The sequence below is a fragment of the Anomalospiza imberbis genome, chromosome 18 (genome assembly GCF_031753505.1).
Source record: "Anomalospiza imberbis isolate Cuckoo-Finch-1a 21T00152 chromosome 18, ASM3175350v1, whole genome shotgun sequence".
NCBI lineage: Eukaryota > Metazoa > Chordata > Aves > Passeriformes > Viduidae > Anomalospiza > Anomalospiza imberbis.
In genome coordinates, this window is record NC_089698.1 from 3,454,574 (window position 1) to 3,478,647 (window position 24,074).

The 24,074-nt window shown below is 37.7% G+C and overlaps 1 protein-coding gene across 1 annotated transcript in view; it reads left to right on the top strand.

The window, feature by feature from the left end:
* KNTC1 (kinetochore associated 1) overlaps positions 1-24,074 on the top strand; it is a 32,887-nt gene that overhangs the window by 2,372 nt on the left and 6,441 nt on the right. Inside the window, exons 6-55 of the mRNA XM_068208519.1 lie at positions 368-445; positions 577-611; positions 840-950; positions 1,809-1,902; positions 2,234-2,286; positions 2,550-2,662; positions 3,028-3,082; positions 3,737-3,835; positions 4,185-4,228; positions 4,331-4,396; positions 4,487-4,562; positions 4,739-4,864; positions 4,958-5,047; positions 5,591-5,656; positions 6,045-6,106; positions 6,505-6,616; positions 7,333-7,476; positions 7,702-7,758; positions 7,841-7,942; positions 8,175-8,291; positions 8,768-8,911; positions 9,175-9,273; positions 9,713-9,816; positions 9,938-10,043; positions 10,429-10,563; positions 10,983-11,102; positions 11,413-11,482; positions 11,560-11,627; positions 12,000-12,292; positions 12,481-12,653; positions 12,840-12,937; positions 13,746-13,887; positions 14,354-14,410; positions 14,964-15,127; positions 15,596-15,703; positions 16,397-16,525; positions 17,100-17,216; positions 17,616-17,725; positions 17,943-18,153; positions 18,793-18,882; positions 19,080-19,251; positions 19,632-19,690; positions 19,827-20,043; positions 20,632-20,705; positions 21,581-21,791; positions 21,872-21,981; positions 22,434-22,483; positions 22,829-22,907; positions 23,441-23,559; positions 23,685-23,820. Coding sequence (XP_068064620.1) covers positions 368-445; positions 577-611; positions 840-950; positions 1,809-1,902; positions 2,234-2,286; positions 2,550-2,662; positions 3,028-3,082; positions 3,737-3,835; positions 4,185-4,228; positions 4,331-4,396; positions 4,487-4,562; positions 4,739-4,864; positions 4,958-5,047; positions 5,591-5,656; positions 6,045-6,106; positions 6,505-6,616; positions 7,333-7,476; positions 7,702-7,758; positions 7,841-7,942; positions 8,175-8,291; positions 8,768-8,911; positions 9,175-9,273; positions 9,713-9,816; positions 9,938-10,043; positions 10,429-10,563; positions 10,983-11,102; positions 11,413-11,482; positions 11,560-11,627; positions 12,000-12,292; positions 12,481-12,653; positions 12,840-12,937; positions 13,746-13,887; positions 14,354-14,410; positions 14,964-15,127; positions 15,596-15,703; positions 16,397-16,525; positions 17,100-17,216; positions 17,616-17,725; positions 17,943-18,153; positions 18,793-18,882; positions 19,080-19,251; positions 19,632-19,690; positions 19,827-20,043; positions 20,632-20,705; positions 21,581-21,791; positions 21,872-21,981; positions 22,434-22,483; positions 22,829-22,907; positions 23,441-23,559; positions 23,685-23,820 — 5,465 coding nt within the window. The remainder of the gene's footprint in view (positions 1-367; positions 446-576; positions 612-839; positions 951-1,808; positions 1,903-2,233; positions 2,287-2,549; positions 2,663-3,027; positions 3,083-3,736; positions 3,836-4,184; positions 4,229-4,330; positions 4,397-4,486; positions 4,563-4,738; positions 4,865-4,957; positions 5,048-5,590; positions 5,657-6,044; positions 6,107-6,504; positions 6,617-7,332; positions 7,477-7,701; positions 7,759-7,840; positions 7,943-8,174; positions 8,292-8,767; positions 8,912-9,174; positions 9,274-9,712; positions 9,817-9,937; positions 10,044-10,428; positions 10,564-10,982; positions 11,103-11,412; positions 11,483-11,559; positions 11,628-11,999; positions 12,293-12,480; positions 12,654-12,839; positions 12,938-13,745; positions 13,888-14,353; positions 14,411-14,963; positions 15,128-15,595; positions 15,704-16,396; positions 16,526-17,099; positions 17,217-17,615; positions 17,726-17,942; positions 18,154-18,792; positions 18,883-19,079; positions 19,252-19,631; positions 19,691-19,826; positions 20,044-20,631; positions 20,706-21,580; positions 21,792-21,871; positions 21,982-22,433; positions 22,484-22,828; positions 22,908-23,440; positions 23,560-23,684; positions 23,821-24,074) is intronic.

Genomic DNA, 24,074 nt, shown 5'->3' on the forward strand with positions numbered 1-24,074 from the left:
GAAGATTCTTTATCTCATTAATTATTTTACAAATGCCATAGGAAACAAACATTCAGAACTCAATACCTTTTTCTTTTGAGACTGTGATAAACATATGAAAATGCTTAAAAAAGGAAGAATTCCTTCTCTCTCCTTCTGTCGCAGTTCAGTAGTTCTGTTCTGTAAGCTGCCAGCCTTGTTTTGTCACAATAGAATATATTATTCTGCTCCTAGTTGGAAATGACCACATTTTTGTTTAAAATACTGTAATCTATTGGTCAGATGATTTTTTTGGGGTCAGTTATTTCACTGTCCTGTTCACAAGCAAGTTTTCTCTTTACTTGCTCTTGAATACTTCAGTTTGAAATATTTCTGTTGGGCTTTTTAGGTGTTCATCACATGTTCATTCTCGCAAGCAATGGATGTTTCTGCATTATGTGTGTCCCTCTTGGAAAAACACAGGAAGGTAGGATAAGCTACAGACCCCTTGGGATTTCATTGGAACAGGCAGACCTGTATTCAAAAACTTTTTTGTGCCTTTTTTTGAAGTTTTGAAAAAGTTTATTTAACACTGATTTTATTTTTTTTAATATTTAGCAATTGAGAAGATGGATATGACTACAGCAAAGCAAGTAAGAAACACCTTGCAAAATTGGCAAAATTGTTAAAAGTGCAGGGTTTGTAACCAAACTTTGCTCCGTATATTCCATTGACTATTTACCAGTCCATTTCTCCCCCTCACAGCTGTGATTGTTGCTTTTCCTGCTCATTTAGAAATGAGCAGAAATTTTATCTACTGGTTCTATAAACAACTCTTTTTCTTCCCCGTTTGTGGACATCCTTTCTCTCCCACCCACAAGTTACAAGGACAGATAAAGACAACTTTCATTGCCACGGGAGAGCATCACAGCCTGGGCTGTCAGGATTTTGTCATCAGCAGCTCAGTGAACAAAATCCATTTGATAATTGGGGTAAGCACTAAGAATGTGATCAGAACAATGCTCATGTGATCAATGATGACATTTTTGGATCTGCAACGAAATTTGTCTCCAGCTGCTTGAAAAAGCAGCTCATCAGCTTTTTGCACTGTTTTGCCTTTCATTTGCTTCACTGTCAATTTAAAGATTGTCACTTGTGCAGCCTGTCCGTAGTTTTTCTCAGAAGGAAATAACTGCTGTCATTTCCAAAATTACTTTGTTGTGATGGATGAGGGGAAAATATTTTCACTCTGAGTCTCTGAGCTTAGTAAATCACCAGTTCCTGGTGTGTACAGGCTGGATTGTTTATAGATACTATCCTTGAGCTCACAGACAAAACCGTAGTTGGCAAAATTCTTCCAATCATCTTCTCATTCGACAAGGCCTGCTAAAATAACAAGGTCTAATTCAACAAAGATTTTCAGCATGAATTAAGTACAGCAACTAATAAAGAAATTAAAATAGAGATTTGCTTTGAGATGTAATTTGGGACTGCAAACAGGTTCTCTGAGTTTATTTTTTGAAGCCTGTTGAATTCAGTGGGATTTTCCTCAGTAGGCCCAGAGTAATTTTATTCTGCTTGTATGTTCTGTGAGAATGAAAAGTGGGTATTTTATACATAAAAACTGCTGAGTGTAACAATCACTGTAACAAAGGCGGGTCTTGAAAGGAGAAGGGGAAAAGGTTAAATTGAAAATAAAGAAATCAATGTTTTTTTTCTGAACATCAGTAGAGGAATAAAGTTAAATTTAGGTTTGCAGCTTTCCAAGTTCAAGATCAATGGTAGAAACAGACATGTCAGTGCTCAAATATCTCCTGTCTAACCCCATTTTACTTTGCCTCTCCTCACAGGGTAAAGGGGATTATGCGCTCTCCAAATGGGAGGTGGACCCCACCAGTGCCCTGGTGTCTGCTCAGAGTTTTGCTGATTCAAGTCTGATCCGAGGTAAAGAAGGTTTTATCTCTTTATAGACAAGTGTAGATTTCGTATTTAATTGCAGAATGTACTGATTTTCAGTTATTTCATTGTTCTTAATAAATTCACATGTATACCAAACAGATCGTGTTTGTAAAGGTACAGCCAGAATGTGGGCTTCAGAATTGCAGTTTCACTTAGTTACATAAATCACAATTCACTTTCAGCTAAACTTTGCACAGTCCTAGGAAGTTCCATGAGGTTAAACCACGAGGTTTCCAATACTCGGTTGAGTATTTGAATATGTTTTTACATGTCTCAAGAAAAATAATGAATTTATGTGAGTATTAATATTTTTTAGGTGCTGCAAAACTTCAAGTCCTTGACAATCAGCTGTTTGTTTTGGATACAGAGGTATGGGTAACGATTTGATTTGATCTTCACTTTACTATGTTCTTGAACCAGCTTATAAACACATTTTTTAAGGTTTAAAGTGAAGTTTCTGTTAAATGAAGGTGCTTATATTTACTTATGTCAAGAGCATCTTGATCTTCCTGTGTTGGTTTTTTTAAAATTCTACTCTTATTCCTTATTTAAGCCACAAAATATAGTATTTTGCTCAAAAACTGTCTTCTATGAGGAAAATATGAACTCATGTCTGATTTTTTTTAATCTAGAACATCTTAAGCACATGGGATATTTATTCTCTCACTCTAATTTGGGATTGGCCTTTAATACATATTGACGAATTTCTTCTCACTACTGAATCAGATTCCTCTCAAGTCACGTGGTAAGTGAAGTGTTACAGCACCAATCCTGAGAAGTGAAAAGTTGTCTGGTGCTGTGATTTCCATGAAATATCTCATTATTTTGGCCCAGATGCTGGTGCAAAACATCATGTCCCTGTTAGAAATTACTTTTCTTAAAAATTAAGATTAAACAGAATGTGTGAAAAAGTGTAACTACTGTTCTAAAGCGTGAGAAAGTGCTAGAAACTATTCAGCTATATATTAAAATATAATGGGATTTTAAAATGTATTTCTTTGTCATGGCATGAAAAATTTTCTAAAACACAGAAGCACAAATATTTCACAGCTTTAACCTAAGATTCATACAGCAAATTTTGCTTTCTTTTTTCTCTCTCTCATTCATTAGGCAAGGGCTTGCCAATGTGAAATTGATTGTCATGACAATGCCAGATGACAAGCAGGTATAATCTCCTTATCTGTGTTCTTCTCCTTAATTGTTATGCAGTTGCTCAGAGGGGTGGAGGTGGCAAAATATTTGAGGCACAGGGAATTCTGAGGAGCTTAAAGTCCAGTCTGAAATGTGGCTATCTACAGATCAGCAAGTGAGGGCTGTTGGCATTCTTGTGGGGGTGTCCAGGCCAAGCTGTCCCTGGTTGGGGTTTTTATGGATGGTTTCAGGTTTATTTGTTTGTTTTATTAAGGTAGGCAGACAAGGAAGAGCAGCAAAATTTATTATTATCTTACACCCCTTCCCAGATTTCTTTAGAACAATGTCTGTGCTGCCTTCAGCATCTACCCCCAGCTACAGCCAGTGCAGTCAACTGAAATAAAATACCAGAATGAACATTATGCAATTTAAAAAAAATTAGATTAAACCTGTTGAATTATACATAATAGGCCTAGAGAGAGACAGAGAGGCAGTCAGTGTCTGAAGCTTCATTAAACTTCCTCAAACTGGAAATCTGCATTCCATAAAGTCCTACAAATACTACCCTCTAATTCCATAAGAATTCAGAAATGATTCTGCAAATATCACTCTCTCACTAGTGTAAGAGAAAAAAAGCAATTCTGACTTCTTTATTTGTTTTCTCCCTTTTTTTTTTTTTTTTTAATAGATGAGAAGCCTAATGGTTTTTGCATTGCCCACTATGCAACAGCTGTATTCTCTGGAAGTGTCTCCTGTTTCTTCCCTTGTTCAAAGTGGGATTTGCACTGTAGGTTTTGATGATTTTTTTTTTCTTTTTGTTCTTTGAAGAAATATAGTTGTCTTAATATGTGTAAATATTAAAGAGGGTACTGTGTTACTCTTGTTAGGTTAGAACCAATTTCTGATTAAGTGATGTCCCCAGAGGAGAAAAATATCCAATTATGAAGCAAACAGAACAATTTAAATTTAGTCTGAGGTCTCTTGCACTGTTTAATAGCACTGCCAGTCATTCCTGCTGCTGTTACAGCTAAAAACTGAGGGAAGATTTTTTAGTTCTTTTAATATAGAAAAATGCTCTGAATTTATTTGGAATTCAATTCATTTCACCTGATGGTTTCTGTCATTGCACACTACAGGACACAATATATTTCTTGGAAGGAATTCATGAAAAGCATCAGATGTAAGATAATATTTTGTTTGTAACTAGCTCATTATTATATAAAAATGCCAGGTTACTTCCACAGAGAGTTGATAAATTCACATAATTCCCTCTCATCCTCAGGCCCTCTGAAGACCCAGTTTCTATAGTTGTGATGAGAAGTTTAACTGAAGCCCTGCCAGAAAATAGGTACTAGTTTCTGTGAAAAAAAACATTGTATTGTATATATTTTTAAATATCTGGACTTACATTGAAGTGGTTTATTTTATTTCATCCCAGACTAAGTCGTTTACTGCACAAACACAAATTCACTGAAGCAGAGAATTTTGCTATTCAGTTTGGACTGGATGTTGAGGTGAGTTGCTCCTTCATGATAAACACATTAGAGATCAAAGAGTATAACTGAAATTATGGTAAGATTCTTGCCATATAGTCCAATAGAAAGTATTAAAATTATTACAGCCATTACCAAGGCAGTGGAATGTTACCTTATAAAACAACTCACCATACTTGTATTATTTTTTCAAACAGCTTGTATACAAAGTAAAAGCAAACACTATTTTAGAGAAACTGGCTTCAGCTTCTCTTGAGAGTTATGGCCAGGAAGCCTTGCTGGATCTTGGCAATGAAGCCAAAGAAAATTTGCAAAAAATACAGGTTTGTTTTTATTTCTACCCTTTCTCCCTACTAAATCAATTCAAATTATAAAGGATCTTGGAATTAATTTCAGTTGTTTTCTTATGCAAACAGGACAACCAATTTGTTGTGAATTACTGCATCAATGCTCCATGGCCACTGTATGAAACCACTCGAGAAATGCTGAATTATGCTAAAGTCAGAGTAAGGAGTTTATTTGTTTCTATTTCTTCTACTCTTCAACTTCTATTCCACCCTTCTGTACAACTTGAGAGGGGCACAACCCAGTCACAGTCATTCCAAAAGGCAAAGGTAAAGGCACTATAAATCCTATGTAACCAGACATGAAGAAGCAGCAAGTCTTGATCCCATCTTGTTCTTGGTATTTGCTCAAGGGCAAGAAAGAGTTCACAGTTTTATTTTTGTATCACAAAGCAGTGAGTAGCAGTTTTTTTTAAGTACCTTTTAAATATTAATTTTCAAACTAAAGCTCAAAGTAGGTCACCATTTTTGTTTTCTTTATTTTAGTCTTATCAAACAGAACCAGAGAGATACACATTATCTGTCTGATCCTCCATCCACGCAGAAATCCAACCAGATTAGACTGGATCAGGTTAGATCCAATCTAACACTGTAAAATCTCAATTTACAGAAGGCCTGACTTCTTGTTCATGTCTTTACTGCACTCACAGTCCTGTCTGGCATGTTTGAAGTTGTCAGCCAAACCCTTTCCTGTCCCTTTTTCAGATCTTGAAGAAAGACAATAGAACCAATGCTCCACCATCTGATGGGGCTCCAGTATCCATAGCTGAGGTGAGGACAAATTTCTTGGCTCTGCAGTATCATATAAACAATTGTAATGTGGAGTTTTACAAACTGTTAAGTCAAATTATAACTGTAAATTACTGCTGAATTTTTAAAAATCTAAGCAGAATAAAATTTAATAGTATGAAAGAGAATCACAGTAATGACAAATTCAGAAATAAGCCATTCCTTCAGTCATAGAAAGATTCAGTTTCAGATGCTCCATAAATTGAAGGCAGAACCTTTCTTAAAGTACTTTTTGGAGTTTCATTTTGTTTTTTTGTTTAGTCATGTTGTAAACTGGCCTCATCTGCCTTTAAGGAGAATCAGTGCTTTAATCATGTAATGTAACAATATGTTCAGCCAGATATTAACCTTAAATCTCATCTGCATTCAGGTGTTGAGAGCTCAGGCAAGGCTTACAACATTCTATGAAGCTTTTGGACTAGAGAAATTCAGGTTTGTTTGTGTTTAAGATTTAAAATAAATTTAATTGTGATTGTTAAGCCTGTACCATTGAAATTAAGATTATTTTAGGTTTTTAATATGAATTCATTAAACTTCAAGCTCTTCCTTCTTTGCCTGAATTTTCCCATTTTGTGCTGTGGAGAAGGGACAATGCAGAGATTGAGTCATCCTATATACTGAAAAAATAAATTATCTGTTGCACATCCACTTAAATAGTTGGGGTTTTTTTGTTCAATATCTGTAGGAAGGATTGTGATTTTATACAAACACAAGTACCACTCCTGTTGTTTCTTCCAACATCCAGCACTAGGTAGAAAGGTTTTGAAATTCTTCTCTCACTTTCTTTGTTAATGACATTTAACAAAGCTTCTCTTCCCCCTCACTTTTAGTGGCATTGCTTGGACAGAATTCCTGAATAATGAGGATGTGTTCAAGATTATTTGTTTTCAGCTGGAAGAAGGAAATTTGGCTTGTGCCCAATACCTCTGGCTTAGGCATCAGGTGAGGTGGCACAGACAACTCTGGGATTTATGGAGGGGGTTAAATCTCTTCAATTTTCCAGTCTGATTTCACAGAGGCTGTTACAAAACAGCTCCTCAGAGAAGCAAAGGTCCATGGCAGTATCTCATCAATTACCACAGTGATTACCTGTTCACTTGGATGCTTAGGAGGCTGAACTTCTTATTGATTTAGGAATAAACTGGTATTTCTGATGTCAGAATTCATATTTCTACGTCATGGCAATTTGATTTATTCTGCAGTGCTTGTAATCTTCCACTCACTTTCTTGCAAGCACAGCTCTCAGAATTAAGTGGATGTTTGCTGCCTACCTTGAAATCCTTTAAAAATAATCACACAGACTCCTTACTCTGAATGACACATTTAAGATAGTGTGTGTGTGTGCTGTTATTTTATTTTTTAGTGCAGGACTATCAGGTCCATGTCTGTTATTTTCTCAAAAAGACAGAACTATAGAGTGAGTGTGAAAGTAATAGAACAGTGTGATTTGTAAAGAAATTCCTTCATTTAAGTGTGTTTTTAAGAAGACCAAACTCTAGTTTTACTGAACAGAGCTATTTATTTAATTTCTATCTATGACTACTGAGATTTTCTATTTGTGAAATTTCCTGGCTCTTCCTATTGTAATAGGAAGCTTTAAGAATATCAGACTAACATATACTCCACGGATCTGTAATTGTTCTGATCTAATATTTTAGGCTGATTTTGAAAGCAGCTTTGATGAGAAAATGCTGAAGGATTTGCTCAATGCCATCCATTTCACTGCTCCTTTGAAGGAACTTTGTGTGTGGCTTAAAAATGTTGTGATCCCCTTCTCAAGAAGGGTTGTGCCAGATGGACAGGTGAGACTGACTTAAGAACTGCAAATTGTAATTTTCTCAGGCTAAGATGGTTTTACTGTCAAACCTCCAGACTTCTGAATGTCAGGAACTTGTTCCTCTGTCTTTGAAATAGATTCTTTTCCCTAGCTTTATATTTGAAATTATCTCTTTTGAAAGAAGTTTCTAATGGCAAATTTTGCTTTGATAGATAGCATAACTCTACTTATAACTGTATTTTTTTTTCAGAAAATATTAGCAAAATGGCTGGAACAAGCTGCTCGAAACCTTGAATTAACCGACAAGGTAAATCACACTGCAGAAACTTGGCATATCTTGTATTTCTAGATGTATAACATGATTTGCTAATATCAACTATTTTGGACAGGCAAACTGGCCTGAAAATGGACTCCAAGTGGCAGAGATTTTTTTTACAAGTAAAAATCAAGGTGAACTGGGAGTGGCAGCTTTTGGCAAGTGGACTCCTTTGGTAAGAAATGTAACAAACACAAGAATTAGCTACTAAGAAACTTCAAACAGATGTTGTGTGCTAGAGCTGGAGTGGATGATAATGAGGTCACTGGTGAGTTTGGTGAAGGTTGACTCAATTCCATGAAAGGAAAGAATTCCAATTTTCTTGTGTTTAAAGATATTTAAAAAAGTAGATGACAACCTTTTAATGGTCTTGTCTCCTAACATTTCACTTCTCAACACACTTTCAGAGATGTGGTGACTGTGAAGAGATACAGAGGTTAAAGAAGCTGGTAAATGATTTACAAGAATTGAGAAATCTGTACAGAAAATACAACTGCAGGCTGGCATTCTGTGATTTTGAAAAGGTAACACTGCAGACACTTGAAAAAATGCTTTTCAGGTTGCTCTGAAAAGGAGAAGAATCTTATAGCATGTAATTTAAAGTCAGACAAAAAAAAATCATGATGGATGTTGGTTAAATTTTCATTCATAAGCTGCTAAGACTATTTGAGAAGCTGTGTTACAAATTTTCTTTCAACTGAGGTTTTAAATATAACCTAAGACACTGTGAGAAGCTGTGGCTCAAACCCTGTGGTTTGCAGGTTATTACAGATCATCTACTATGGAACAAGGATTGGCTACAGAGAAATTGAAAGTACAACTGAACAAGAAAAGCTTTGTAAATGAAAGGGTTTATTTGAGCTAAAGAGAGATTCTTGCTCTGGAAATCTTTCAGTTGATTTCAGTGGCCTCTGCATGTTGGATAATGTATCAGGGATGTAAATGCCTTGCACTGACATGTGTGATGTTCTAACATGGCCTTTTCCCACTTGCTGCCCAGGAAAATGCAACCACTATTGTGTTTCGCATGCTTGATAAAATTTTGGCACCAGAGCTTGTCCCATCAATTTTGGAGAAGTTTATAAAACCCTACCTGTGTGAACACAACCTACAAAAAGATGAGCTTCTTCTACAGTATGTCAAGGTATCCATATTTTCTTCCTTTTGAAGAAACTTATTTCAACATCAGGAAGCAGAAACCACATCTGATGAACATTTGAATTTACAACTGAATTTTAGGCCCAGCTTTTAGATTAATCCTATTCCTGAGAATGAACTTAATGGTAGTTACTATTTCAGTTATGAAACAGTCCCTTAATGCCTAGAAAACTACACTTCTGTTCATATTATAAGGTACTCCTATCTCTTCTGATTTCAAGTGTTCTGATCACCTTTATCCAAACACAGGATTTGCTGGAGCGCTGTCGGACACGATCGATTTCAGTGTTTGAAACTGCCTGGGAGGCCAAGGCAGTGGCTGTCATCGGCTGCATCTCTGACACTGATGTAAGTATGTTTCACGAGAGGCATCAAGTGACTCCAACGCGTCAGTTCAGAGCAAAACATGGTTTTTACATAATGCTCTGAGTACATTTTTAATGAGTGCCATGAGGAGAAAATAGTATGTTATTGTGTTATCTTCTTTTTCTATTTTGGTCATCTCCCCTGTGATATTTTTTGAGGAGATAATTGTAGTTGTGATGTCATCACATGGAAAACTCACCAATTTCAATATGTATGAAACCACAGTGCCATAAATGACTGCAAGCATTTTCTAATTGAACTTGACACATCATATGATGACAACAAATGCTCTTTATGCAAGTGAAGATGGGGCAAGGAAATAAAATACTTGCCTAAAGGAATCAGTCACACATGAACAATACTTCAAGGGACTACTTTGAAACTTATTTTGAAGAGTGAGCTGTTTGTGTCCCTCTTGCAGCTGAAATTTGATGCAGTCCTGCAGATAATGCATGGAGCTGTGGTGCCATGGAGTGCAGCAATGGAGCAGCTTGTCAAACAGCACCTGGAAATGAGTCATGTCAAGTAAGCAGCATCCACAGGCTACCCTTGGCTGGGGAAATACTGTGTGTCTGATGTGGTGTGATGATTAAATACCATAGCTGGGGGTAGCAAAGGAATTAATGATGGTTGAATTTGTCCCCAGAGTGAAGTTACTGCAGGAAAGTTACAGACTGATGGAGATGAAGAAACTTTTGAGAGCCTATGGGATAAGAGATACCAATCTTTTAAAGGACAAACAGATGATAATGGTAAGTTACCAAGAGTTTAGATTTCTCTAAAGGTCACAGTGAACAGCACTTGGTGATTTTTTTTTTTTTTTTTTTTTTACCATTTGAGTTGGTTTTTTTTAACATCTCTCCTTCATTAGATAACATGAATATTTTTGGAGAAGTTCCTCAGTATCCTGAGGAACCAGACAAATTTTCAGAGTTCCCAGGCTAATTCAGTCCCCAAGCCCTGTTTTCTCCCAGTTACACTTCAGTCAGCTTTTCTCTAGAGGAAAGTTTTAAGCTTCCAGGTAACTTGCTTGATACAAACTGAACAATTCCATTGGTAAAGTAGTGTGTATAAACTAATTCCTTTGTTATCCTTTACATCAACAAACTAAAGTCCATTTCTCTATTCTTCTTGCAGAGGCTTGCCAGATACATTCTCAAACAAGATACCCCTACATGCTTGGAGGATGCCTTGAAAATTGTGGAAGCCTACATGCTGCCCACTGGGGAAGTCTATTTCCTGAGGATGATGGACCTGATTGACAAAGGAAGGGTAGGGAAATACTTCATGGCAGTTGATCCTGGAATTTACAGACACCGAGGCCTCTTGACAAAACAGGGACAAGTTGTATTGCTGAAATCTTATAATCTTACTTATTGCATAAGTATTTTTAATTCAAAGTTTTAATACGACACCTAACTGCCTTAGCGGCAATGTTTAGCATTGAAAATGAGTTTTGTCAGAGTTTTATCCTTCTTTTGTGGCAGAATAGGGTGAGTTCTGAGTGAATCACCAGATGAGTTTGGAATTGAAATCTCTGCACGTTTTCATGCATTGTTATTTACCCTCATGGCCATTGTGCAGCCACTGCATCAGAACAAGAATGTACACATAACTTAGCTTTTCCAAAAGCAAATGCCCTTTCCTTTTTATTATTTCTGTTCTAATTTTGTTTCTTTTTCTCCCTTCAGGAAGAAGAATCTCTGACTTTGTTAAAATCTCTGCCTCTTGCTAAGGCTGAGGAAGTTGCAGAGAGATTGACTCTGTGGGGAAGACTGGTGTTACAGAACAAAGCAGATGATCCTGAAGAGGTACCAAGGCTTTTCACACCACAAAGTGTGCACACAAGTTATTCTGAAAAGGGAGAGGTGTGGATTTTTCCTCTGAGAGCTGACAGACTCTGGAGTAAACACCTATAAAATATTTACTGTTTCTATAAAGGATTAATATACAAAATAACTTTCTGTTCCTTTGCTTTTCAACTGGTTGTGCCTTAGACTTGGTAATTATTGCTTAAGAAGTTTGTGGAACATTGCATTTATTTGTACTCTAAGAGCTGAAGCCCAAGTCTATTCTGGCAACATTTTAACAAAAAAATAAAACCCTCTTCCTTTCCTGCAGAAAAAACTACAAATGTTTATGACTAAGACACTGGTGGAAGTCCTTAAATTCTTGTTCAGCATTCAAAAAGGTAAAGGTACAATTTCAACATCTTGTATCTTCCTTGTGTAAATGGAATCAAAATGTAATTTTTTTCTCCTCCAACAGACAATCCTGTGAAGAAATATGAATGTGAAGAAAACCTAAAGTTATTTGAAACACTTGCTAGCCTGCAGGTGGGTATTTTTATTGTTTTAAATCCCTTTTGATTTACTGTAGTTACTCCAGTTGTTCTTATCACATGGATCATGTTAAAAATTAATTGTATTTATGATGTGCATGCAAAGGTTGTTTTTATTTTTGACTTCGAATTGATTCTAAGGCTAAACTACCAATTAAATCTAGTCTGAGGAAGTTCCCAATTAGAACTCAGCTGTCTATTTAAACCAAAAATTAGATACTGTCACTAAAGCCTTAATTGCTAATACTTCAAAGAGTTCATGGTAGAGTGCTGTAAGAATTTTTTAAGATCTCAGGACAGTAGGCAAATAAAACAATTTAAAGGAAGTTATATGGATACAAATATATAATTATCTTTTCTGTTGCAGGAGTACTTTGATATCTTTCTCTCCGTTGAAGAATACAGGAACCCTTCACTGATATCTGCTCTTCTGGAGGATCACATAAGCTCTTACGAACGTGTCAGATCTGCATCCAAGTCTAGAAATGTGAAAGCATTGAATTGTAATTCAGAAGGTGGCAAGGCCAAAACCCCTCCCACTGAATCCAGGCTGTACAGACTGGCTTTGCTCTTGCAAGTCTCAGAGCATGAACTGGGAGAAAAACTGGCCTTGAGAGCCCTGGATGATGGAAAAGTGCAAGTGGCTGTCAATATATGCAGGTAAAAGTGCAGAGCTTTTCAAGATCATCACTTTTAATGAGCTTTTCTGAACTCTTTCTGCCACTTTTTTGAATTATGTAGAGGAAAGGAAAAAGTTTTTTTGTTTTAGTTAAATAATTGGAACAGAAATAAGTAAAACCCTAAGAATTACTGGCTTTTTATTCTTAGCATCTTTTCTTTCTTAATAGGGAGTTCTATGAAAATAGCTGGAATGAAAATACAGGGAAGCTGCTGTTTGCAGTGTGCCAAAGGCTTTGCCATATGCTGGGAGCTGATGTTCCAGTGATCATTTCTGATGGGATGGATCTTCCAGCAGTGATCCATGGGCTGGCTGGCCAAGCAGCCACACTGTGCAGTCCGGGTAATTCCTGTTCCCATTTACTTGGGTTCATGCTGGCAGCTCAGCTTTCCAACCAGAGCTCAATAAACCTGAAAACCAAGTGAATTTCTAGATCTGCATCTGTGAAAATAGGTGCTGCATTATTGTTCCCCTTTAAGTGGACAGATGAAACTTCCATTTCTGCTAATGATCTCAATATTTTTACAGATTTAGTGTTGGATTGTCTGGAACTGAGTAAATACACTTCACTTGCCAAGGAAATTCATGGGCAGTGCCAAATGGACAACTATGAATTTACAGCAGAGGTATTTTCTGTGCTGTTCACTCTATGTATTCTTTTCCCTCTCATTTCTCCATCACTCTTTAATCAAAAAGCCAACAACAACAACAAAAAAAAAATCCTCAAATAAAAATTTCCTAGAATTTGTGTGTTCTTCAGCTTAAAGAATAAACTGATTTGAGTCCTAAAAGCAGTGCAGCTGTGGGACAAGAACAAGTAGCATTCTCCACTTAATATTTCAGTACAATAAATCCTGCTGAAAATACTGATTTTATCAAACAGCTTCTGCCAGGACTGGCAGAGAGCTGGCTTGAAAGTATGGCAGGGAGGGTTTGGTTTTTAAATGAATGTACTATGTGAATGCTTCCCCAAGAGTTCTGTAAAACTTTAAGATGATCAAGTTCTTGAATAGAAGCTTTGTTTTCTGTTTAGGTCAAGCAGTGCTTTAGGCTACTTGAAATGAACAGGCTCTTACAGCTGGAGTGGAGTACAGCAGAGTAGCTGGGCTTGTTTATCCACAAAATATTATTTTTCTAGAAAATGATCCATTTGTAAAATGTTTGCTTATAATATTTGGCCAAGAATCTTTATGAAAGCCTCTGTTAAATTGAATAAGAGTACATTTTGGCTGTACAACTAAACTACTGCAACATGAAGGACAAATGTGGCCATTCTGGGTAGGAAATGGATTTATTGCTGGTGGCCATTTAACAGAATTACTGCTTTCAAATAGAACATCATGTTCTATTCCTGTATTCCAAAACAGAAACCCGTTAGTGGACTCATCAACTCTGCCTTTCATTGTGTGTACTTTTGACAATGTTCTTACTTAGACAACATCTTCTGGAGGAGATAAAGATCCTTACAAAGAGTGGACTTATGATGATTTCTTTAAAGAAGATGGGATAGTCCTTGAGCCTCAGATATCTCTTCCAGTTGCATATGAACTCACTTCTGCTCTTCTGCCTATTTGTGGTAAGCTTGTTCTCCTCAACACTGAGACAACAGAAAATCTGTGTTTCTTACTGATTTTTATCTAGAAACAGAAATAATTCAGCTCATGTGTGGAAATTATCACCTCAGAAATCACAGTTAGACAAACTCATGGTAGAAATACCCGTCAGAGGTGTAGAATGGAAAGATGACTTTGGGTTTGGTTCTTACTTCCGCCCATGAAGAGTTTAATGTTGACTGTCTCATCCAAGGGATTCACATACAAAGTAGTTACTGAAAACTGTTGGATTCCTTTGTGAGTCTGAAAGATATTTCCTCCTAGGAAATAAATTCTGAGCAGGCACAGTTAAAAGTAGCAGCAAATGGCTCTTGGGGGTCACGTGTCTCTATTTTATGTCCTGTCCTGTGGTATTTTTAGGGTTCTCCCAGACTTGTTGGTGTTGCTGAGTTCCTGGCATGCTGCTGATGAGCATTTTCTGTCTTTCAGAGGACAAGCTGTACCCCCTGGAGTCTCAAAGCCTGGCACACAGAGCATTCATGGAAGGTATCACACCCTGCTTGGGTGGGAAGGAACCTTAAAAATCACCCAAATTCCAGGGGTATGAGGGCAGATCCACCACAATGAAAGTCTAAACAGACCACTGGAAAACATGGGGTTTAAATTCACCCTACACAAGCATGACTGACTCATAGGGGGTTTTCACAGGTACCTAAATGTTCCACTTAAAGCCATATTTTAGGGGGTGGTTTGGTTGAACACAGAAGTCACCAGTTTGGGTAGTAATTCCCACTATTCCACCGTGGGATTTTTGAGCATCTCAAAACCTGTACTTCAGGACAGTTCTAGCACTGTGAGTCAAGATCCTCAAGGCCTGTCCAAGAAGACGACTTCTGGTCAAAAACTTGTGGCTTTTGGACTAAAATGGGAATCTCTATTAAATTAAAAGCCTTGAGAATTTTAGGCTTTAAAGGGAACTAAGGCAAATCCTGAGTCATAACTCTAATGAAAAAAAAAAAGAGAAACAGCTCTGATAATAACTCCAAGAACAATATGCTTCATAATAACTTTCTGGGGTTGTTTTTGAAACATTTCACAGGACACAACTTCCTGCTGCCTGTTGGATCTCCCTTCTCTGCAGCAGTGCAGAACCTGCTGGAGTGCAGCCAGTTCCAGCTGGCCCTGCAGCTCACAGTGTGTGCCTTTGGCTCCTGCCTCCAGCATGGCATTTCAAACACCATGGAACTGTCCCCAAGTGAAAAGGTGACTTTTGGCAAGTTTAGAGTAGTTCTCTAAGGATTTGGAAGACAGGGGAAAGGCTCTCACCCATGACCTTTCATTAGCACCACTTGATCAGATGTTGAGTCAGTTTGTGAAAGGAGCTGGTGGTTTCTTCCCTGTTTTTCATGGTCCTTCCCCTTTGCAAAGTGTGCTCAGAACTGAGCTTTTATTCCTGGCCTTCCTGCAGAGATTAGAATGAGTGTTAATAATGGCTTACTCTGTTCTTTCATGTTGTTTTAGTATGGGAAAAGTCACAAGTAAAATATTCAAGAAACATTCCTCAATTCAAAAGCACTTGGAAAACAGAAATCCTTTTTCTATCTAGAAGAAATAAGGCCTTAAATAAATCTGAAAATACAATTACTATAGTACCTCCTACTATGCTGTAAATGACAAGAAGTTGAAGATTTAGAATTTGTTTCTGATTAGGTGCTGTTTTCTTCATAACAGCCACGCAACAATGATCTGCTACTCACTGAAACCAGAAGCTTCCTCATAGCTATGAGGGAGAAGAGCAGTTCAGTAATCAAGACTTCTGTCCTGAACTTACTGCACAAGGTAAGAATCCCCTGGAAAGGGTGAGGGAGCCACTTTCTTCTGCTCTACCTGGCAGCCACATGGAATTGTTTCATTTGGAAAAGACCCTCAAGATCACGGAGCCCAACCCTTAAACTAAAGCCAAGTCCACCATTAAAGTATGTCCTGAGCACCACATCTTTAAACACCTTCAGCAGTGGTGTCTCAACCACCTCCCTGAACAGCCTTTTCCAAAGAGTCTTTGAGCCCCTTGTGGGCTGTGGCTCTTTGTTCCTGCTCAATTTGCTCTGCTTGGAAGGTTCTGGACAGTGGGAGCCTCACCTTTGGGGGATCCTTTAGGGTCCCAAGTGACTGTAATGGCCTTCAGGATCTGTAGGTATTCTCTATTTTATTTGAAATCCTGGATTTGTTTTAGATTGGTGGTTTTCCTAGGTGGGGGGAGTTTTTAAAAAGCTCTGTGCAGAACCTGCAATTTACCATCTTCTAAGGCAGCTTAGACTTAGAGAAGTCACTTTCAGACTGGCTTCAGGATTTTCAGATGTTAAATTTTAAATCCTGAAATGCATTTTTATTATTTTTCCTCCCTAACTTAAAGACCCAATACATATCTGAATTCTGGAGTATTTTTCCTGTGCTGCACCTGATACAAAGAGACCTATTGAAGAAATAAAATAAATTCCTAAAGTTTATCTCTTTTTTTCTCCCAAACCACAGGTGTTCAACTCTCGTGTCATCGATCAGAACCTGGCCCTGGGCTATTGCACTGTTTTGCCCAAGGAAGAGATGTTCAGTAAGCTGTGGGAGGTCATAAACAACTCATGGCAGAATTACAGAAAAGTTCTGGTAAATTCCCAAGGCCTTGAGTTTCTTCAGCAAACAGAGAATGTTAAAGAGATCCTTCATTTAGGGCTCTGGGAAAGGAGCTGCCTCTGTGCAACAGTGGGAAGTTGCTGTCAATATTAATGTGGTTTTCAACTTCATCATGACTTATTCCAAAGCTTGAAATTATTTATTTCAGGTCCCATCATAATTGATATCTATGTTATATTTTGGATAAGTTGTTCTCTGGCAGCAGTTCTCGAGAGTGGAATGAGTGAATACATCTATTAAAGTATAAAGGAAGATGGGAAGTAAAGAAATGTGGAGGGGCAGTAATGTAAATTCTGGGAAAATGCCTAAAAATACCTTTTGTATTACTTTCTACAGTGTTAGGAAAATGTTTTAGAGAAAGTAAATTTTAAAGCAGCTCAGGAGGTGGGGTAGTCCTGACACCTTCTCTGAGGTTTGTTTGCATTTTACACAGTTGTGTGATCATTTATGAATTGTTTAAAGTTCCTCTAAGGATTTAGATCTCAGGATTCCTAATTTTCAGATTATTTATTAGACTTGTATTCACTTCCTTTCTCCTTCCTTCTAGGCAGTAGCTCTGGTGGGAGCAGAGCTTGCTGACCAATATGGTGAAGCAGAAGAAAAGAGAAAATTCCAGGAATTGGTTATTGATGCAGAATGGGGCATCCAGCTTGGTAAATTTAGTGTAAGTTTTTATTTATTTACTTATTTTAGGGTTTTATTAACTAATCAGTTAATAATATCAGTATAATCTGGGATGTGTGTGAGTTTTTAGGCAGATTTCCCATTCAAATGTAAGGAAAGTTGGAGTTTTGGTTTTGATTTTTCATTCTGATTGTCTGCATAAATAAACATCAGAAATGGAAATGCAATAATTAAGGGGGCTGAAAAAGAAAATTTAAGTTCTTAAGTTCATAAAATTTAAGTTCTTTGACACAGGAGGTAATCAGCAAATCCACTGCTTTTTCCTGCTCTGAAAGTGTCTGGATTGAAGCTTAAAAAAGTCAAAGCTTCACTATATAAGGAATTAGTCTTGATATTGTCTAAAAAACTCTTGAGAAGATGAATGTGTTTTTATCTGCAGATTTCTTTTGAGACTGTGTTTAGACAGCCACCAATAAGGAAGAAAGAACTCATAAGAGTGCTGGTACAAAACCCAGAAGTGGACACAGCTCTCATCTTGAATTACTGCAGGTACTGATTCCATGAAATCTATTGCTGTAAAAACAACCATGGCCACTGAAATCTCTTGTGCTTTAAATAAATCCTAATTAATAGAAGATGCAAATTCTTCTCCTTTTTTAAAAACTGCTATTCAGAATACATCCTGCCTTGGATTAATTTATTTATAAGGAAAGAAACTCCTTGATGACAAAGCTCCCAGAGAGAATCATACTCTGTTCTTTCCTAGCACTTTCATGCTGGACAGTGATGCTGCACTGCAGCTCTGCATTGAAACCCTTCTGCTCCAGAATTCAAACACAAATGATGTTGAAGATGACTCTGCAGAAAGCAGTGAGAGGCAACCTCATTCCACATTACTGGCTAGAGCACTAAAAATAATTCCTCTGCTGAACAGCACCAGGGACCTGGTCATGAGCCTCAGTGGAATATTGTACAAGGTAAAAAAAAAAAATAAAATAAAACAAAAAAAACCCAACACAGCCACATCCCTGGAATCTACATCTAATAATTGCTGCAAGTCACTTGAATGACAGAGGAATAATTCCACAGAAATTGAAAAGGTGGTGTTTTGTCCAAATTTTCTAAAAGCTTGTAAATGTGAAGATTCAGTTTTTTGCTTCTCTACAACAGAAACGACAGCCACATATCTAATTTTCTCAAAAGAGAGGTAGGAGTCTTTCATCCCCACTTCCCTTAAAAACTGACCAGCCAGAAAAATCAAACAGAGAAGTAATTCCTAAGTACATTGGAAGAGTTCTCCATTAAAAATAGGGGGGGGCTAAAAATGACATGTTGGGGGTGTTTTTGTATTTCAAAGGGTTGGGGTTTTTGTGGGCTGAGTTTTTTGGGGTTTGTTTTGTTTCCAGCACTGATTGTTTGGTATTTCTGCAAAATCCTGATGCCTTTTTTTAGGATTTAAGAAAGTGTTTTAGAGAATTATGTCATGATGCTTATATCAACATAACACTGAAGAAACAGTAATTGGTATTAAAATTGGGAAAAAAATCAACACACTTGTATGTTTTTATAAGACAAATCATGTAAGATCTTACAAAGCAGATGATTATTTTGAACAGCTGGATCCTTATGACTATGAAACACTGGAAATTGTCCTGAGAGTGATCCAAAGTGCTGATGAGAAGAACACCAGCATCCAGCTGAGCCAGGTGTGTCCAGATGTGTGACCTTGCTAATGGCACCTCAATTCTGCTTTGTCTGTTTATTGATGGAGCTATTCAGCACTGTTCAAATTAATTATTCCATGTGCACATCTTTCCCTCAGAAAATAGCCTTTAAAAAGTGATTTCTAGTAATTTATCAGCAATTTATATTTTCTTATTTATTTTCTTTTTTTTTTTTCTAGGCTTTGAGCCTCCTCAAACATCTGAAGTCTTACACAAGGATTTCTCCACCAGTGGACCTAGAACACCAGTATGTTTTGGAGCAGATGATTCCCTTGTCTCCAGCTGCTCACACCAGGCTGCCCTTTCACCTGCTGTTCTTCAGAACTGCCCAGTGTTTCTGGAACATTATATGTAAGTTCAGGATCTCAAATTCCCTTTCCCTGTTACCTCTGACCTTTAAAGTGCCACAGTTTATGTTGTATATGAACTGTCATTCTTCATTAATGCAGTTTTGATCCCAACTGCTTCTGAAAGCACTTCTTGTGCTCCCAAATTGCTGCCCAGAGGAGCTAAGATGATAAATACAGTGCAGGGTTTGTCCTCAAATTCTTTCCTAAGACCTCTAAAATTTATCCACATATCCCACTTCCCAGCCCAATGGGGATAATTAGGATCAGATCCTTTCTCTCCCAATGGAGCTCCCCATCCCCCAATAAACTGAAAGTGCTTCATTTCACAGAGGCAGCTGCCAGTGGATTGTGAGACTCTCACAGGCAACTTTTCCTTTTCAGCTGCAGAGCTCAGTGAGGAAACCTTCCCAACCCTTCTGTTGATTTCCAAACTAATGAAGGTACAGTAACAGCTTGAAGGAATTATTTAAATATTATTCCCCCACACCCCAGAAAAAGAAGTCTCCATCTTTTGCGTGATGTTGGCCTCGCTGTAGAAGCTCTGACAACTCCTCATCTACTCTGCCATTTTTCCAGGTTTCCCTGGATACCTTCCACATGTCTGCAGTTCGACATGTCTTTGAAAAAAAACTGAAACCAAAAATACTTGAAATGAGAAGCAGTGGCTGTACCTCCATTGTCAACAAGGAAACCATCAAAACTGTGCAGGCACTTCAGTCCTATCTGCTGGCCATAGTCAATCCAGAGTGGGCTGTGGCCATGGCTCACAAGATTGCCCAGGAATTCCCCACAGGCGAGTTGCAAATGGGATGGGGAAGGAATGGGAGGCTTGGGACAAAGCAGAGCGAGAGTGGGAGCAAACATTTGTTCACTGATCCTGAATAACACCCAGCAAAGCTGGAGCATGAAAATGAATTTGGCTCCTGCATCCAGTTTGGAACAACAGGTTAGGAAAGCATCCATTTGATATCACAGCATCACCATCAAATCCTTTCCCCCTCTTTTATAGAATCATAGAAAGGCTGCGAGGTCCTTCCAGCCCAAACCTGGATACCTTCCACTAGACCAGGTTGCTCCAAGCCCCATCCAACCTGGCCCTGTTGTCCTGCCAGAAGTTTCTCCATGTTCACCCAGTCTTCAGACAAGTTTTCCACCAAGAGTCAATATTTCAGCCCAACTTCATCACTTTCTCTGCTATTTGAGTCCAAATAAATAATATATTTTTGCTCTTTAGACACAAAAGTTTTCCTAATATTTTAAATAGCTTCTAATTTTTTTAATTTTTTCAAAATAAAATGGATATAGTATATTGTATAGGAAGGATTAATGAAAACTTAATTTATTTACTTCTTTCCCTTCCTTTTTTTGAATAATTAAAAAGGTCCTGACCACGTCCAGGCACTGAAATTCTGTCTCTATCTGGCTGAGAAGTGGCTGAAGAGTACTACAGCTAAGGTAATGGAAACTGCTCGCCAGGTTGTTGTGAAGTTATCACAAGAATGACAAAATACTTATGTTTGTATTTTCATTTTTGGTGTTTTGGGCAGTGGTGTGTAAATTGTGCCATAACCAACCTTGATATGGGAAATACTTTTGGGGAAGTGACCCCCAGAAGAATCCCCTTTGTCCTGGAACATTCTCCTGCAAAAATCAGGCTTAGTGTTTTTGGAGCTTGGACAAAAAATGAGCAGTTTTAGGGAAGAATAATTTGTTCCTTCTCCTGTTGTGTGCATTTTTCTTGCTGCAGGAGAACGAGGTGGAATCTGATCCAGCTTTGATCAACGGCATTATTAATCTTTGCTTACAGTTCCAAGACTTTAGCTGTTTGCAGGGTTATGTATAAAGAGAATCTGCTTTGACTTGATTCTCAGGCTTGTTTTCACATGATTTCCTTTCACAGGGAAAGGTGAATAAGAATCTCAGCTTTGATTATAAATCTCAAACTTCCTATGGAGTTGTTGAGGCACAAAGAAGCCTAAATAGTTCTCTGTACTTAGTCACATGATCAGAGAGAATTATGCCAAAATTAAACTGAAATTTGAGCAGCCATGAATTCTAATATTTATCTCTTTTTCTTCTGCATTTTACCTTAAAATCTCTTAATTTTACCTGCTTGTACATATTTTATTTGGCTTTCACAGCATAGCTTGGCAATTTTTTTTCAAAATACCTTTCCTAGCTAGAGCAGTGTTGTTAACCCTCTCTGTCTGCAGAAAAAATGCCTGTGGGTATACCTCTGAAGAGCTGTCCAGTCTGCAAAAAGATGATTTTTCTTGTGCTTTTGAGTAAAAGAGGCTTTTTTAATGTACAACTCTGGTGTTTTGCTAAAGGATGAGCCACATGAGAAAGCAAAAGTCCTCCAGAGGAACTTACACTTGCAGTATAAGAGAGCAGCAACAGAAAATGTCCTGATAACAAATAACTTGAACACTGGTGAGCATCTAAAGTCCATTGGGAAACCAGCAAATCTGATTCTTTTACTGTATGAACACCACAGCATAGACCAGAGATTCCAAAATCCAGCTGGCAGAGATTATCCAGGTGAGTCTGAGTAAAGAGAAGCTCTTTTAAAAACCCCAATTCTGCTTTGGAAATAACATTGCCTGCACCTCTTCCTGTAGATATCCATGTGGCAGCTAAGGAGATTGCTGAGATTAACAACTTGGATATAAACAAAATTTGTGACAAGCTGCTGGCCAAATGGCTGTGTCCAAGCACACCACCCCCAGGGGTAAGGCATCCCTTTGGGGCTTGAACATATAAATTATATTAAATATAATTCTATAAAATATGGGGTTTTTCCTCCACTTGCTCAAAAAACCTGAGGTTATTCTGTACAAACTGCCTGTAGTACTCAAGATTGTATTTAAGATTTCAGTACTTTCCTAAAATAGCACACCAGTGTCTGTGGTGAGAAGGATTTGAAATGCTTTTCCTTCTCCGTGTGTGGATTCAAAGCTTCCCTTTAGTGCAGCCAGCCTGAAGGAGTAAAGCAGTTGTAAATACATCAGCCTCATCAAACACTGAGTAAAGCAGTTGTAAATACATCAGCCTCATCAAACACTGAGTAAAGCAGTTGTAAATACATCAGCCTCATCAAACACTGCTTTAAGCAGGGATATGACCCAGCTATTTATCCAAACAATATGGAAAACTCATCTACATTTTCATTTCTTTTTAAAGAAAACCCAAGAAATCTCTGGAGATGTACAGGAGGATGAAGAGCTCCAAAGGTGTGTGTGTTGTCTTACCTGTAATATGGTGAATTATTTTTAACTAGCCAGTTAAAAATGGCTTTTTCGAGAAACTTAACAGTGGGTGTGTGATTCAGAGCTCACTGTTCTTATTTTTACTTTCTGCTGACATCACTTTTGAATCATCCAACATTTATTTACACCACAAAACGCCACTGACTAACTTACATCTGTAAACTTTTAAGAGTAGCTTTTTGGAGGTTTTCCCCTCCTTTTTCATATCCTTGCTCTCTTTTTGACAGTGAAATTTTCCCATTTAAGTGCCAGTTGATGTGTTGTACTTCAGTAGCTGTACCTGCATTAAAAACAAACCCATTTTTGCAGGGTTATTTACCTACTTCAGTCTCGCCCAATGGATTACAGTTCAAGAATGCTTTTTGCAATTACAACATCTGACACATCTGTGAGTTGCTAAATTCTTGTTTTAGCTTTTTATCTCTTATTAAAATCAAATGCTGTCTGCTTTACTGCAAGAGCTTCAACTTTTGGCCTTTGCATCTGTGTTTTGGATGGTTTGTGACTTGTATGAGCTGTGTTTTCCTCCCTTCACCAACCTTTGCTTAAAACTGATTTTCATTGAATTTTGCTATTAACTCTCAAGAGCAGCCCTTGAACTCTGGGTTTTCTAAACCTGTTGCTGATATTATCTGAAACAACTTCATGAAACATTTGCTAGAGTGTGCCTTAAGCTGGTGTAAGACATTGCCTCACTTTGGATGGAACAAAAGCAGAGTGGTAAAATTGTTTCAGCAGAACCTTAACCTCCAGTTTTTCCACACCTAATTACATTTGTGCTACTATATATCACAAATGTTTTTTCTTGCCTGTATCAATAGTCTGAAATCTAGAAAACTAGAGGGTTTTATACACCTGGGATGATCCTTTCCAGTTGTTCAGCCAGTTGTTGTGACTTTGGGACTGTGTTTTCCCCCTCAGCCCTTTGATGACACCCAGCTGACGTTTGCTCACAGGACCAGAGCCTTCAGGTGTTTGCTCTACCTGGCAGATACCAACACTGTGGAATCACTCTTCAAGCAACCCATTGAGAAAGTCAAGTAAGAGGAATTTTTTACATATTAAAGCAACAGAAGGACACTTTTCAGTGTTATCCTGAGCTTGGATACGTGGATTAAAATATAAACACCACTTAACTCCTGCTCTGGGGGGTTTATTTGCACAGGTATTTTCTGAAGTGCTGCATTTATCTGGCAGAGTTTGAGATCTTGAATATTCCATACACTTATGAATCATTCCACAGGAGCCCTAAGGAAGGCATGATTAAAGGGCTATGGAAGAACCACAGTCACGAACCCAGGGTAGGGTTTTTAAATCCTTTGTCAATTTTGTTACACACTGTGTGAATTCACACCCCTCTGCAAAGCACAGCCTTTTCTAAAGGTTTTTCTTCAGTGTACTCTGGAAATGACAGATAAAAGCTTTACCCTTCCTATAATTAGAAAATAAAATACCACTTTTAGATGGTTTAGGTTTTGTTCCTCCCATGTGTGCAATAATTCTGGAAGTGGCTTGGAAAGGTTTGAAGATGATGGATTTCTGTTAAAATGCAGCA